This window comes from Mandrillus leucophaeus, unplaced genomic scaffold, assembly GCF_000951045.1.
Source record: "Mandrillus leucophaeus isolate KB7577 unplaced genomic scaffold, Mleu.le_1.0 Scaffold290, whole genome shotgun sequence".
Lineage (NCBI taxonomy): Eukaryota > Metazoa > Chordata > Mammalia > Primates > Cercopithecidae > Mandrillus > Mandrillus leucophaeus.
In genome coordinates this window covers 1,251,509-1,266,451 of record NW_012103032.1, presented here as the reverse complement: position 1 = coordinate 1,266,451, position 14,943 = coordinate 1,251,509, and the positions used below count along the sequence as shown (strand labels likewise).

Genomic DNA, 14,943 nt, shown 5'->3' with positions numbered 1-14,943 from the left:
ATCTCAAAAAAAAAAAAAAAATCTAGATGACTGGTTCATAGGTGCAGCAAACCACCATGGCACATGTATACCTAAGCAACAAACCTGCATGTTCTGCACATGTATCCCAGAACTTAAAGTAAAATTTAAAACAAACAAACTAAAGGTTTAATTACTTTAAAAAGGTAGTACACAGTTATTGTTAGGATGAAGTTTTTTGTTTTTTTGTTTTGTTTTGTTTTGTTTTGTTTTTTGAGACACACTCTTGATTTGTTACCCAGTCCTAAATGCAGTGGCTCAGTCAGCTCATAGCCGTCTTGAACCCCTGGGCTGAAGTGATCCTCCTGCCTTAGCCTCCAGAGTAGCTAGGACTGTAGGACTAGGACTATAGGTACACGCCACCACACCCACTAATTTTTTTGTAGAGACAAGGTCTTGCTTGCTATGTTGCCCAAGTTGATGTCCAACTTCCTGGCCTCCAGCAGTGCTCCCAGTTCAGCCTCCCAAAGTGCTGGAATTACAGACATGAGCCACTGCGCCTGGTTTATTCTTGTATCATTAAATTGTATAGACCTGTAGAGTAAAAGAATCGATATTCGGCTGTACATTGGTGTTCTATAATATAATGAGGTTTGAGTTAATCTCAGTATTTGGATATTTATGATTTAGTAATTTAGAAGTACTTTGCAATTAATACCTTTAAAGTAACTTAAAATGTTAAGTGTTAGTAGAAATTAAAATGCCAAGTAGCAGGTGTTTGGAGGTTAATTGAGGACAGACTTTCAGGCTGGGCCAGGTGGCTCAAACCTGTAATCTCAGCACTTTGGGAGGCTGAGGCGGGCGGATCACTTGAGGTCAGGAGTTCGAGATCAGCCTGGCCAACATGGTGAGACCGCCCCCGTCTCTACTAAAAATGCAAAAATTAGCCAGATGTGGTGGTGTGTGCCTGTAATTCCAGCTACTCCAGAGGCTGAGGTGGGAGAATCCCTTGAATCTGGGAGGCGGAGTTTGCAGTAAACCACGATGGCACCACTACGCTCTAGCCTGGGTGACAGACCAAGACTCCATCTCAAACAAAACAAAACAAAAGGCAGACTTTCAGGATTAATAGCTGTTTTTAATTTTTAAAAATCATTTGTTGATTATTGCTTTTTTTCATTCCTGAAATACCCACTCTTAAGTCCTTTTTTTTTTTGTCTTTGGAAAGCATACTCCCATCCCTTGCTATTCCATTTTTCTCCTTTTTTTCTTGGATAGACTTTGCCATACAATTTTTGTTTTTATTATTTTTATTGTGGTAAAATGCATGTAACATAAAATTTATTACTTTAACTATTTGTAAGTATATAGTCCAAGCCAAGTGTAGTGATGTGGCGCCTGTAGTTTCAGCTGGTCAAGAAGCCGAGGCTTGGGTTCCTTGAGCCCAGGAGTTTGAAGGCAGCCTGGGCAACATAGTGAGACCCCCTTGTCTTAAAAAAAAAGTATACAGTTCAGTGGCATTAAGTACTTTAACAATGTTGTACTACTATCACCACCACCATCTTGTTCTAGAACTTGTTCAGCACTGCCACACAATTTTAGCACCTAATTGTTCCCTAGTATTTGGCTGTCATGTTAAGTATCAGGTGTAAGAGATAGACAAAACTCAGTTCTTGTCTTCAAGGACTTCACAGTCTAGTGAGAGAAACGTAATACTTACTGTACAATTTGACAAATTACATGTTAGAGCTCCGCATCATTAAATTTTATTATTGAATTAGAATTTAAATTTTACCTTGAAAAGGCAAAGTAACTTTTTGTTAGGTTAACATTCAAGTTATATCATTCCGCGCACTGAATTCATTTAGGCTAGACCAAAAGACTGAAGTCTTTAGTGTTTTGATGTAGGTAATTGTGGGACTCTCATATCCTAATGCCTTACACTTTAAGACTAGAAGGGAACCAGAAAATTGATACTTTGATTTAAAACCAAATAATGGGCTATTCCTTCCTGATGAAGCGAGGAGACTTGTGAAAACTGTGATTAGAGGGAACTTCTTAGTTGTCTGCAGTTATCATTTGTTGAAACTGTTTTTACTTATTTTAGTTGCAGTGACAACTTGCTTGATTATGATCAAATACATCATTATACAGGCATGTTTATCTCCTTTGCAGATCATCTTAAGGAATAGTTGCTTTGGAAACTGTCAAGAACTTATTTTTAATTTCTTGAAAAGCTGGGAGGTATCAATTGATTTAAAGTTTAATGTCTTAGCAGATTTAGTTTAAAATGATGTTACCAGATTGAGCAGTGTTTATTAAAATATAGATTTTATTTTCATTACTATGACTTGTTTTCTTCATTATTAAAGGTTTAATGCAATATTGCTTATAAAAAAGTGAAACAGGCTGGGTGCAGTGGCTCACTCCTGTAATCCCAGCACTTTGGGAGGCTGAGGTGGGTAGATCGCCTGAGCTCAGAAGTTTGAGACTACCCTGGGCAACATGGTGAAAACCCATCTTTACTAAAACAGAAAATATTAGCCAGGCATAGTGGCGTGCATCTGTAGTGCCAGCTACTTGGGTGGCTGAGGCACAAGAATCACTTGAGCCCTGGAGTCGGAGGTTGCAGTGAGCTGAGACTGTGACACTGCATTCCAGCTTGGGCTACAGAGTGAGACTCTGTCTCAAAAAAAAAAAAAAAAAAAATAGGTAAAACAGCATGGCTCTTTGTAAGACTCTGTAGTCTTCCTAATGTAGTCAGTCTAAAAGAGTTGGTGTCCCAAATGGTTGGTAGTGTTTTAGTTTGCAATTTCAACACTTGTTAGGAGAATAAAAGTTCAGATTACTAGGCCTAGATTCCTAATAAGTTGTGTTTTGTTTTGTTTGAAATAGGGTCTCATTCTGTCACCCAGACTTGGAGTGCAGTGGCTTGATCACAGCTCACTGCAGCCTTGACCTCCTGGGCTGAAGTGATCCTCCCACCTCAGCCCCCTGAGTAGCTGGGACTACAGGTTCACACCACAATGTGTGGCTAATTAAAAAATTTTTTTTGTAGAAACAGGGTCTCACTGTATTGCCCAGGGTGGTCTTGAACTCTTGTCCTCAAGTGATCTTCCCACCTCAGTCTCCCAAAGTGCTGGAATTACAGACGTGAGCCACTGTGCCCAGCCCTAATACATTTTTATAAAGTTTTTTTTTTTCTTTCTTTCTTTCTTTTTTGAGATGAAGTCTTGCTCTGTTGCCCAGGCTGGAGTGTGGTGGCCCAATCTCAGCTCACTGCAGTCTCCACCTCCTGGGTTCAAGTGGTTCTCCTGCTTCAGCCTCCCGAGTAGCTGGGACTACAGGCGCATGCCACCACAACCAGCTAATTTTTTGTAATTTTAGTGGAAATGGGATTTCACTATTTCGGCCAGGCTGGTCTTGAACTCCTGACCTCAGGTGATCCACCTGCCTCAGCCTCCTAAAGTGCTGGGATTACAGGCGTGAACCACCACGCCTGGCCCATTTTTATAAATTTTTAAAAAGTTGGAATTTGTGGTGTGGTTTTGATTGTCTACTGAAAAAGAATGATTGCAGTGTTCGTTTAGGTTAAAAATAAAAAGAAAAGTTAAAAATAACCCTTAGTTTGGTTAAACTGTTAATAAATTTGACACGTACTGCTTTTGAAAAATAACTGTAGTCATCTTTTTTCAGGGTAATCACTTTGATCAATATGAGGAAGGACACTTGGAAATTGAACAAGCATCACTTGACAAGCCTATAGAATCGGTAAGATTATCAGTGCTTAATTTCGGGTCTTAGCCAGTTAGTTAGGTAGTGTTTGTGTGACACTTGATGTGAGTGAAGTTAAACTTATTAATGACCAATAGTACAGTTTAGAGTTGTTTTCTTGCATGCCATACAGTAATCAATTAGAATTTGGGATGTAATCTAATATTTAATATGTTGGGAAATCAGTCCAAAAAAAATCTAGAAACACATTAGAATTTTGATGGAAAAATATCTTTCTGGCCCATACTGATAACTTTGTTGAAGGCAGCAAGTTAAAGTTTAGCATTTTGTGAATTGAATAAAGGAGTAAAATGTATTTTGATCCTTTATAGCTTCACCTCTCCTGGGCAATATAATTATGTATGAAATGTTCCTACATAAGTAGACTATGTATGGACATTTTTTAAAAATATTGTACTAGAAACATTCAAGGAGTAATATGTTTTATTTACCAGACTCTTGTGAAACATGGCAAGTTTGGTCTGTGTAGCTTAAGAATTGTCTGGTTTTTGTCAAAAGCTGATTGTTTCTATCTTTTCACACTACTAGTTTTGGACACTGATGATACCAAGCAATAGAACAAGGAGATTTATTTACCTGGCTCTTAGTTTTAAAAAAACTTCTTAATTTTTGAACATTATTTTCATTTTGAAAAACGCTTTTTTTTTTTTTTTTTTGAGACAGAGTCTCGCTCTGTCGCCCAGGCTGGAGTGCAGTGGCCGGATCTCAGCTCACTGCAAGCTCCGCCTCCCGGGTTCACACCATTCTCCTGCCTCAGCCTCCCGAGTAGCTGGGACTACAGGGGCCCGCCACCTCGCCCGGCTAGTTTTTTGTATTTTTTAGTAGAGACGAGGTTTCACCGTGTTAGCCAGGATGGTCTCAATCTCCTGACCTCGTGATCCGCCCGTCTTGGCCTCCCAAAGTGCTGGGATTACAGGCTTGAGCCACTGTACCCGGCCAAACCTATTATTTTTAAATAACACAGTCTATTGTTAAAATGTCTAAACTTGTCATTATTGTCAGCATTTACTATTTGTGCTTAAGTGTACATGTTTAATAATGATTTCAGTGAGTTATTGGTAAAACTTGAGTGGGGGAAAAAAGTCAAAAAGGGAATCTTAATCTTTATAACCATCCATGGCAAGCCCACCCCTTCCCCTTAAGAAACACTAGCTTCTTCCTCAGGAAAATAAGAAGGCAATTTAGAGAATACGGATATTTTAACTTTAATTTTTATTTTCAAAACTGTAACATAGTAAAGGATCAACATATATTTATGTTCCTAATTAGGTTGGTGTTGTGTGTGTTTGTATGTGTGTTTAGATGTTTACAGAAATTTACACAACTTGGGGTGTTCGACATTTTTCTTCCACAGCAGTTGGCCCATATTAGCTAAGCAGCCATGATCTGGTTTGTATTGCACGGTCTGCCTTTTTTAATTTCTTCTCTAGGGTTTCTTTCTCCCCACCTCCCTTTCTTATTTCTGTCTTTCTGGTCCAGTGAACACTGCATATAGTACCTTCTGTCTTAATGTGCTGGCATGATGCTAGACTTAGGCATGGCAGTAATTGATGACGCATGTGATAATGCTGCAGAGGGAGAATTCTCATCTGATATTTCACTGAAAGCCTAGTCTTGTGTTTTGACATAAGGATAAAATGCCAAGCCCACTTTGCTAAGTTAAAAGTCACCGGGGTTTGTGCCTTGTTCTGTATTATTTTGGGGATTATGACAAGGCAGAATTTTGTAATGAAATCTGTAGGCTAGACAGTATCTTGTATTTGCAAACTAATTTAATTTTTCCATTTCAATTTAAAAAACTGGAGGGTCTGGCCGGGTGCAGTGGCTCACACCTGTAATCCCAGCACTTTGGGAGGCCGAGGCGGGTGGATCACAAGGTCAGGAGTTCGAGACCAGCCTGGCCAAGATGGTGAAACCCCGTATCTACTAAAAATACAAAAATTAGCCAGGTGCGGTGGTAGGCGCCTGTAGTCCCAGCTACTTGGGAGGCTGAGGCAGGAGAATGGCTTGAACCTGGGAGGCGGAGGTTGCAGTGAGCCGAGGTCGTGCCGCTGCACTCTCGCCTGGGTGACAGAGCGAGACTCGGTCTCAAAAACAAACAAAAAACAGGAGGGTCTAAGTTTAAGACCAAGCTGTCAGAATCAACTCCCCAGTACCATATTCTACAAGGTGCGTGGTTGGTTAATATTCTTACACAAGCTATAATTCTGTGGATACTCAACAGCAGCAGGAAATTTAATTAGATGAAATTTGCAACCTAGTATTCATTATTACAATACTCAACAAATAGTTTTTTAAACCACTAAATTAAATGATATTTAACATTTTTTAAGCCTAGAGGGATACACTGAAATATTTTTGGAAATTTCATTCCTATGACACATGAGGCTAAAGCTGTTTTACCTCTCATAATGTCCAGGACTTTTTCTGCCACATATAGGGAAAACACTATCAGAAGGCAGTCTAATTGAGTAATCATTGTTGAATAATCTCATTCAGTAGAAGTAGAATTGATATATGCCTTATTTATTAAATAGTGCTACCTTCTCCACTTAAAATAGCAAATAGTATATAATGCTCAGGCTAGATATTTAATTTTTTTAAATAAATAAATGCATGTTCAGAAATGTATGTTAGTAATGACACTTTCAATGAAAATTTACTTCTGAAAGATAAATATATGCATTATTTGTGATGTGATAGTTTAGGTTGTAGGAGAGAACTTCATGGCCTACATTGTATTAGATAGACATAGGACATAGGATCTGGGAGAATAAATAAAGATGTAAGAAAAAATAAGAAAAAAAAGGTATGACACACAAGATAAGAGGGATCTTATTTCTGTTGCCTGATCAGTTGGAAGTAAAATTTTAAGTGTTCTTTTTTTTTTTAACATTTTTTTTGACATGTTTTTTGGTCACAGAAAATTTTAAGTTTTAAGAGAAACTCCTACAGTGATTGGCATCAAAGTAGGTAGTGTTCCCTCCCTCCCACCAAACAAAAGAAGTCACTTATCACCTAAGGAATGCCCACCAAATAATAAGTAGATATTTAATTATATGGCTGGCTGGCTATATTAAGCTGTTTTGTTTTTAGGGGGAAATGGTGTTGCTTCTAACACAGAAAGAGTGCTGAATTAAAATCTTTCTCTGCAGCAATATCTATTGAGAGGTGCTGACTGTTTTGCTACAGCATGCAACTCAAAAGTGGCTGGAAATATGCAGCTTTGGGAGTCTACAGATCATTGCAGGAGCTAAAGGTCTAGTCATTTTTTTTTAACTAAAGGTAATCTGCAGCAGCTGGTAACCGTGGAAGTCTCTGCACAGGTTTGTGCCAAGAATATGCCTGTGTGAAGGGTTATTGTGAGTATAGGATTAAGGTCTTTTTATTTTGTAGTAGGCTAGATTTGATGCAAACCAGCAAGATGGGAAATGAGACATGAAGATGCAATAATGTATTATGCTTTTAGTGAATTTCTGAAACGCAGATTTGTTAGTGAGATATTGGTATTTCAATTTTAATAGGTAAATGTTGAAAATACGTCAAAATCCAGCATTTGTAAAGCATTTAATAATAATTTTAGAAAAGTTTTATTTTCCTTATTTACTTCAACCAACCAGATATCTTTCAGTGAAATTTTTCCTCAAGAATAAAACATCTTTTTAAGAAAATTATGGAAGAATTACTGAACAACTTGATTATCTCTATTAAAAACAAGTTGGAAAGTGTTAACATTTTATCTCTATTACGAAAAACTTTGAATTTGAATTTTAAAAGTTGTTACTGCTTTATGAGATATTTAGGTCTGAAATGTTATAATTATAATCTCCACTTACTTAAAGACAAAATTTTTACAAAACAAAGCTTGATCTAAAGCCATAGCTCCGTCTAGGATTCAATCACAGCAGAATTAGTTGGTGTTATTTAGGATATATGGTCCTTTATGACCTTTATCATAGTTAGAAGATGAGGAATCAGGTCGGACGCAGGGGCTCACCCCTGTAATCCCAGCACTTTGGGATGCTGAGGCGGGCAGATCATGAGGTCAGGAGTTCCAGAACAGCCTGACCAACATGGTGAAACCCTGTCTCTACTAAAAATAAAAAAAGAGCCAGGCGTGGTGGCACACACCTGTAATCCCAACTACTCAGGAGGCTGAGGCAGGAGAATCTCTTGAACCTGGAAGGCAGAGGTTGCAGTGAGCCAAGATCACGCCACTGTACTCTAGCCTGGGTGACAGAGCGAGACTCCGTCCCAAAAAAAAAAAAAAAATGCACCAGGCATGGTGGCTCACGCCTATAATCCCAGCACTTTGGGACGCCGAGGCGGGTGGATCACAAGCTCAGGAGATCGAGACCATTCTGGCTAACACGGTGAAACCCCATCTCTACTAAAAATACAAAACTTAGCCAGGTGTGGTGGCACACGCCTGTAGTCCCAGCTACTTGGGAGACTGAGGCAGGAGAATCTCTTTAACCCGAGATTGTGCCACCGCACTCCAGCCAGAGCAAGACTTTGTCTCAAAAAAAAAAAAAAAAAAAAAAAAAGAAGATGAGGGTTCAGATGGGAGAATGACTTTAAGCTATATAGAAGGCAAAATGCCTGCATTATAGACTTAAAACATGTTGTTATTGTTGTGGTTGGAAATGCAACTACCCATCAGCCATTAGTCGGCCCTTGCTCTACCTGACAGGTTTAAAAATTAGTGTAAGCTTCAAACTCCAGTTGCTGATGTTTAGTTTGTGCATCTTAAGGATTTGGAAGTATATGTATAATTGGGTTTTGTCATGTTGCATATCTGTCTAGATCTGTGGACTCCACTAGTTCCAAACTGTAACTCTATAAGACTGCTGATTTGACATTTAGCAGTGACCATATATGGACTGCACTAGAAATAATGTGCTTCTTGGAGCTGAATGGTGTAGCATTACTATGTGGCTTTTCTCTTTAGTCTTCATTGTGTCATCTGTAGTGAGCTGTAGAGTTTTTGTTTTGGGAATTTTTACAACTTGTTTGCATGGGTTCACCTAGTAGCCTTGGTTCTTGCTTATAGTCTTTAATACACAATCAGCAAAGCTTACAATCCACTCAAGAGACTTACTGTTTTGTCACTGTTGAAAATGGGCTAAATGATGTAAATTGAATGTGGCTGCAACTAACACAAAATTCAGTATAGAATTAGTATTCATCCAGTCATGGGCATACCTGCAGCATGGTTTTCTCTTGAGACGTAATAGGCTGTTTCCTACTGTAAAAACTTACAGCCAGCTTCATACAATTAAGTAAATTTTTTCCTGTGTTTTGGCAGGCTCCCATCATACATGTGTATTGGTGGTGCTGTTGCCAAAATGATCATTGTTACTGTGGTGGCATACAGCTTCATGGAGCAGAAAGTTTCTACTTGGTATTTAATTAATAAAAATGTTGAGGAATGGCTGAAACAGTTAATAAGTATTTTTAAATTGCTGGTATTGTGTTTTCAGCATATTGGTAGTTTATAATACAGATTTCTCATTTTCAAAGATCTTCCCACTTAAAAATTACACCCCTTTTCTCACATGTTTATTAAAGAAGAACAAATGATAAAAATGTAGCATTTTAATGATATATTTATGTGTAGAAATAGGGGGAGAAAAAAAGGCCAACTAAGGTAATCTAGGTGAAAAAGTTTGAGTTTTAGCATAGCTCCGTGGTTTAACCAGAATTAGAAGAACTTCATTTCCAACCAAAGAACAGGCCACACAGCCACCATTTTGGGGTCTTGAGCAGAGAGAGAAAAAAAATAGGTGGTTTGTGAGAACTCTGAATTATGTAGAAAACCAGCTTTTCTGCGTAATAAATAAGCTTTGCCTTATTTATTAAAGTTAGGATTTCTTTGGAATTCTTCCATGTACATTTAAATTGTATCAAGTTGACTTTAGAAGAAAAAAAAAGTAAAAGCAGCCCGCCTCTATCATGCATCTTTGTTAGTTGTTAACCAGAGTTTTTAAAACGAAAAAATTTTCTGTAATTTATTTTTGGTTCTATGAGATTATAATTAAACCCCAAATTATATATTTAAAAAACAAAAACTGAAAGATTTTTAGTCATTATTATAGTAACTGAAATTAAGTAAAGAGTTACTTTTTTAAAAATTATTTTTAAAAATAATTACTACTTTGGAAATAAATTGGCCGGGCATGGTGGCTCACACCTGTAATCTCAGCACTTTGGGAGACCGAGGTGGGAGGACCACTTGAGAGCCTTGCAGGTCAAGGATGCGGTGAGCTGTGACTGTGCTACTGCACCCTAGCCTGGGTGACAGAGTGAGATCCCGTCTCAAAAAAAAAAAAAAAAGGAACAAAGAAATTTAGTGTTCATTGCCCTTGTTCTGTCTAGATTACCTGTTTGAGCTGTAAGCTACTTGTGCCAACTTGGTGTTATAAATAGCGTCCGTGGGCCAGTCGTGGTGGCTTATGCTTGTAATCCCAACACTTTGGGAGGCCAAGGCAGGCGGATCACTTGAGGTCAGGAGTTTGAGACCAGCCTGGCCAACGTGGTGAAACCCTGTCTCTACTAAAAATACAAAAAAAAAAAATTGACCGGGTATGGTGGCATGCTTCTATAGTCCCTGCTACTCAGGAGGTGGAGATTGTAGTGAACTGAGATTACACCACTGCACTCCAGCCTGCTACAGAGTGAGACTCCGTCTTAAAAAAAAAAAAAAAATCCTGAAATAATTGGCAAAAATTACAGTTGTAAACAGAAAGAATAGATTGCTTGTTTCCCACAGACTGGTTATTGAGTTTCTTGTTCTTTCACAGAGAAAGTTTTGATCATTTCAGAGATAGACAAGTCTGGTTTGTTTTACTTTGTTATAAATTATTTTGGTGTGCCTCCTTGTGTTAGCCATCATCCTTAAGCCTATTGGATTTTTGATGAATGTTTATAAAACCTTACCTTAAGCCTATTGGATTTTCAATGAGTGTTTATAAAACCTTTTTTTTTCTTTTCTTGGTAGGAAGGGAGACCATACTGAATACTAGCCCTTCCTGCAGAGTCACAGAGCTACCTTTTTTCCTCCAAGAGCAGGTAGTTTGAAACGATAGGAAAGGTCCAGTTTTTCTGTGTTGGTCATTCATTTACCCTAGGAGGTTGGTGAAGGGAGGAGATTCTGGGAGATGTGTCCATTGTGTCTGTTGTCTTTGTTATGACTGGAAGGACTTAGAGTGGCATGTTAAATATTTTATTATAGTCCCTGAGAAAATAGATTTAATTAAAGAACAGTTTTAAACTAAAGTTTTAGAAGAGAAATGCCACTACCATTTTCTATCAATGATTTTTTTTTCTGAGAAGGTGACAGCCATCCTCTTGAGTGGTTTTGTAAAAGTGGTGCTAATGTGTATAACCTTAATTTTTTCTTTTTTTTCTCCCTCTCCCTTTAACATTTGCTTTTCCTTTCACTGTTGTCAGTCACAACACGCTGCTCTTGAATCTCTCAGCTGGTCTTGACTCGTGAATTTACTTATGCTTTCACTCTTTAATAAATACATTACTTGCAAGCAGTGAATTGAAAACAAGACAAAAAAAAAAAAAACGACCATTAGTGATTGGACAGTTTCTTACTTTGTGTTACATTTAACTGTTCTTTTGACAGCCCAGTTTTTAAAGCCAGGTTCGTATGGAAATGCTTTCACTCCACTTGCACTGCTTTTGGAAATAGCATACTGCTTCATCTGTCTGTTTATTTTAGTGCATTCATAATATAACACAATCAGCATAATGTCTCATCTCCACTTAGCCAAAGATTGAGTTTTCTTTAAAAACAACAACAACAACAAAATGGGGGGGGAGCAACAATTTTTGTCAGCATTGTTTAATGCCTAAATCTTGGTGTCGAATATAGTTATGAGTCTTTTAAGAGATTAAACAATTATTTAATAAACCATATATTCTTAGAGTCATTCTGCTATCCTTGTCCTTTCTAGAATTATTCAGTTGTAGGAATTACGATATGAAATAAGGATTTTCTACACAGGTAAGTTTGCTTTCATAGTAGTAAAATAAGGGCCTGTTTACCTTTTTGTTTTCTGCTAACATTACTTATATTGAGACTTTTAATCTTTTCTTTTTTAGGGGGTAATAAAGTTATAAATAGTTAGACACTGAGCACTGGGTAAGGGAATGCTTTTCCTGGCAGTTCAGTTTGGAGCGGGGAAGGGAAGAAGCCGCAGCAGCAGTAGTGTTATATTAAGATTTTGTGATGTGTAGTAATGTGGAAGTCAGTGCTTGGGATCAGTAGTGTTTCTAATTCTTTCAGATGGTATGGAGCAAAAATAACTTGCAGCAAACTTTTGTGCACCATAATGATTTTATATGTATATTTGAAACAATATGTTTTGTTTTAGAAACAAATTTTTCATTATAATTTGCCTCCAGGTTTTGCTTTTAAAAAAATATCTTGGATTCATGCCTGTAATCCCAGTACTTTGAGAGGCTGAGGAGGGAGGATTGCTTGAGCCCAGGAGTTCTAGATCATCCTGGGCAACATAGCGAAATCTCATCTCTACAAAAAATTAAAAAATTATCCAGGCATAGTGATGTACACACATAGTTCCTGCTACTCATGAGGCTGAGGTGGGAGGACTGCCTGAGCCCAGGAGGTCAAGGCTGCAGTTAGCTGTAATTGCACCACTGCACACCAGCCTGGGCCGCAGAGCAAGACACTGTATTAAAAAAAAAAAAGTATCCTGATTTTTCCCCATCAATGAAATAATTAGCTGCTTAGCCCAGTTTTCCAGGTTGCATGCTGTCATAAACTTATAGAAGGAAATTGTCCTTAAACAAACAGAGCATATGGGAGGCTTAATCTTCTAACTTCTAGTTAAAGAAGGTAACAGTAAAAAAAAATGTTTTTCTTTCCTCTTGAGTTCAAAGAGCACTTTATCATTGAATATGGAGATGTCAGACAAACAGTTTAATGTGCAATATTTGGTTTTAATGCAGAAATTTGTAGTTTAGTCAGCTTTATAAATTGATTTCAGGAAATAATGAGATTTTCAAATGATTTACCTTTGTTTTCTGCTAACATTACTTTTATTGCGACTTTTAATCTTTTGTGGATTTATACTATAAATTACATTTTAATACATATAGAATACTTTGTGTTTAGAATTTTTCAGTGTTGTCCATTGGATGAATAGCATCATTTTTTCTGATATACAGTTAGTGCTTATTTTTAGCCTTGTCTTGGTACTTCACAATAACTGTAAAAAGCAAAGAATTGGACAAAGGGCTGCAGATGTTTCCAATACCTTGACCTCTTAAATGAAAGCTGACATTTAATTGTTGTTTCTAGCATTTTTTTCATGCAGTGTACATTGAAATACCTTTTCGAATGTGCTCCTGGGAAGATGAGACATTATGTATGTTGGTTTCTCCCCCCTACATGCACTAATGGTTCTTTACTGTTAACTTATTGCTAGGCCTGTTTCATTCTAACATCTTAGCATTTTTGTTAGACTACATGTTGAAATGCATCACTCAGTCTGTGCTTGAGCTCATTTTATTTTTCTGTTTAATCAACTTAATTTCTTGTTTTACTAACCTCACTGTTTTTTCAGTTTAATATTGGCTGCATGCTAGTTAAATATTTATATTATATATATTATTATTATTATTTTTTTAAACCAATCAAGTCTAGCCTGGATTTTGCTCTGATTGTTTTTTCATTTCTAGTGGTGGGGCAGTCTTACACTTACAACTTACTTTGTATCATGAAAGCCTGACACATAAACAAAACAACTAAACACAATGTAGATTTTCTTTAAAAAAAAAAAAATCTTAAAGTGGTGCTGTTTAGGTGGTGGATATGACTGTATAAGTACCTTGATTTTATGCTTTTTAATGTTATTTTAAAACTTCATAAATGTATTCTTCCCCTTTTCCCTTTCCCCTTTTTCTCCATTTTAAAATGTTATATACAAAAGTTGCCCAGCACACCATCAGAAAGGACCCTTACCCCGTATGTTCTTCCCATATAAAATACTAGCCAGCTTTTCTTTTTACATTAATGTCCCTCTTATTGGGCACATTTACCCTATTATTAGCACCTTTTTGCATGCATATATGTAGAAGTATCTCTTGCTCATCATCTGTTTAAATGTCTCTAGGAAGGGAAGAATATATTATTGGAATATTTTTGGTTTGTCTCTCTGTTCTGTCTGTCAGGATAATATTGGACACCGCTTACTCCAGAAACATGGGTGGAAGCTGGGCCAGGGATTGGGAAAATCTCTTCAGGGTAAGTGTTTACATTTATCAAAGAAAAAGAAAGAAAACCATTTCTGATGCAGATCTTGTACCTGAATATATTTGTTGTGTTTTTAAAAAAGTGCTTGGGTTTCTCCCCCCTGCCTTTTTCAACCCTTGGAATAGTCTATTTGTCCTATAACTGTATTTTAAGTCACTGTTAAGCCTGTATATTTGCCAGTAATTTGCAAAAGTAAGCTGCTGTGTCATCGAAACTTTCAAGTCAAACATATTGTGTGTGGCTCAGCCTTTTTTAATTTTTTTTTTTTTTTTGGTGGAGGTGATGGGTGGGTGGAGTAAAAGGAATGCAAAATATCAGAGTATGCTTTCTTTGTGCTATTTAGTAATGTATTGTGGGTTCAGTATTATAAAGAGAATCATTCAGTAGCAGAATTTAATTTTTACCGTTTTAAATTCTCCCTGAAGCTTGTGATTGCCCTGGCTCTTTTGCTCTGCAATAAGAAATTTATGTAGTGGTAGAAAAGAAAAATTAACCTGCAAGAAACATAAAATGAAAGCAGAGGTTTTTGAGGGCTCTCTGAGCAGAGAGGTTATTTCTCAGGCTCCTATCAAAGTCTGGAAAATGTATGGCTTAAAGTTTCCGTTGCGTTTGTTACTCTGTTTATACCAGTCATTTGGATTAAAAACAAAATACTAATATTTCAGCTTCTGAGTTCTCCCTAGTTGAAAACCAACCAACTGCATTCACTTTTTAGCTCTCTCAGATTCAAGAGCTACTGTTTGTTCTTTGCAGATGTGATGTGAATGCTACCTCAGAAATTACGGGAATTGGCTGGGCGTGGTGGCTCATGCCTGTAATCCCAGCACTTTGGGAGGCTGAGGCGGGTGGATCACGAGGTCAGGAGTTCAAGACCAGCCTGGCCAACATGGTGAAACCCT

At 37.4% G+C, this 14,943-nt stretch overlaps 1 protein-coding gene across 5 annotated transcripts in view; it reads left to right on the top strand.

Moving 5' to 3' along the window:
• Positions 1–14,943, top strand: part of GPATCH8 (G patch domain containing 8) — a 112,150-nt gene that overhangs the window by 21,857 nt on the left and 75,350 nt on the right. The window contains exons 2-5 of one of the 5 annotated variants that reach the window (XM_011985922.1): positions 3,655–3,729; positions 5,108–5,142; positions 11,299–11,407; positions 13,963–14,035. Coding sequence is in view for 2 of the 5 variants with exons in the window: in XM_011985919.1 (XP_011841309.1) it covers positions 3,655–3,729; positions 13,963–14,035 (148 nt within the window). In the remaining 3 variants the exon portion in view is untranslated. The remainder of the gene's footprint in view (positions 1–3,654; positions 3,730–5,107; positions 5,143–11,298; positions 11,408–13,962; positions 14,036–14,943) is intronic. The other 4 variants (XM_011985921.1, XM_011985919.1, XM_011985923.1 and 1 more) reach the window with 4 other exon arrangements.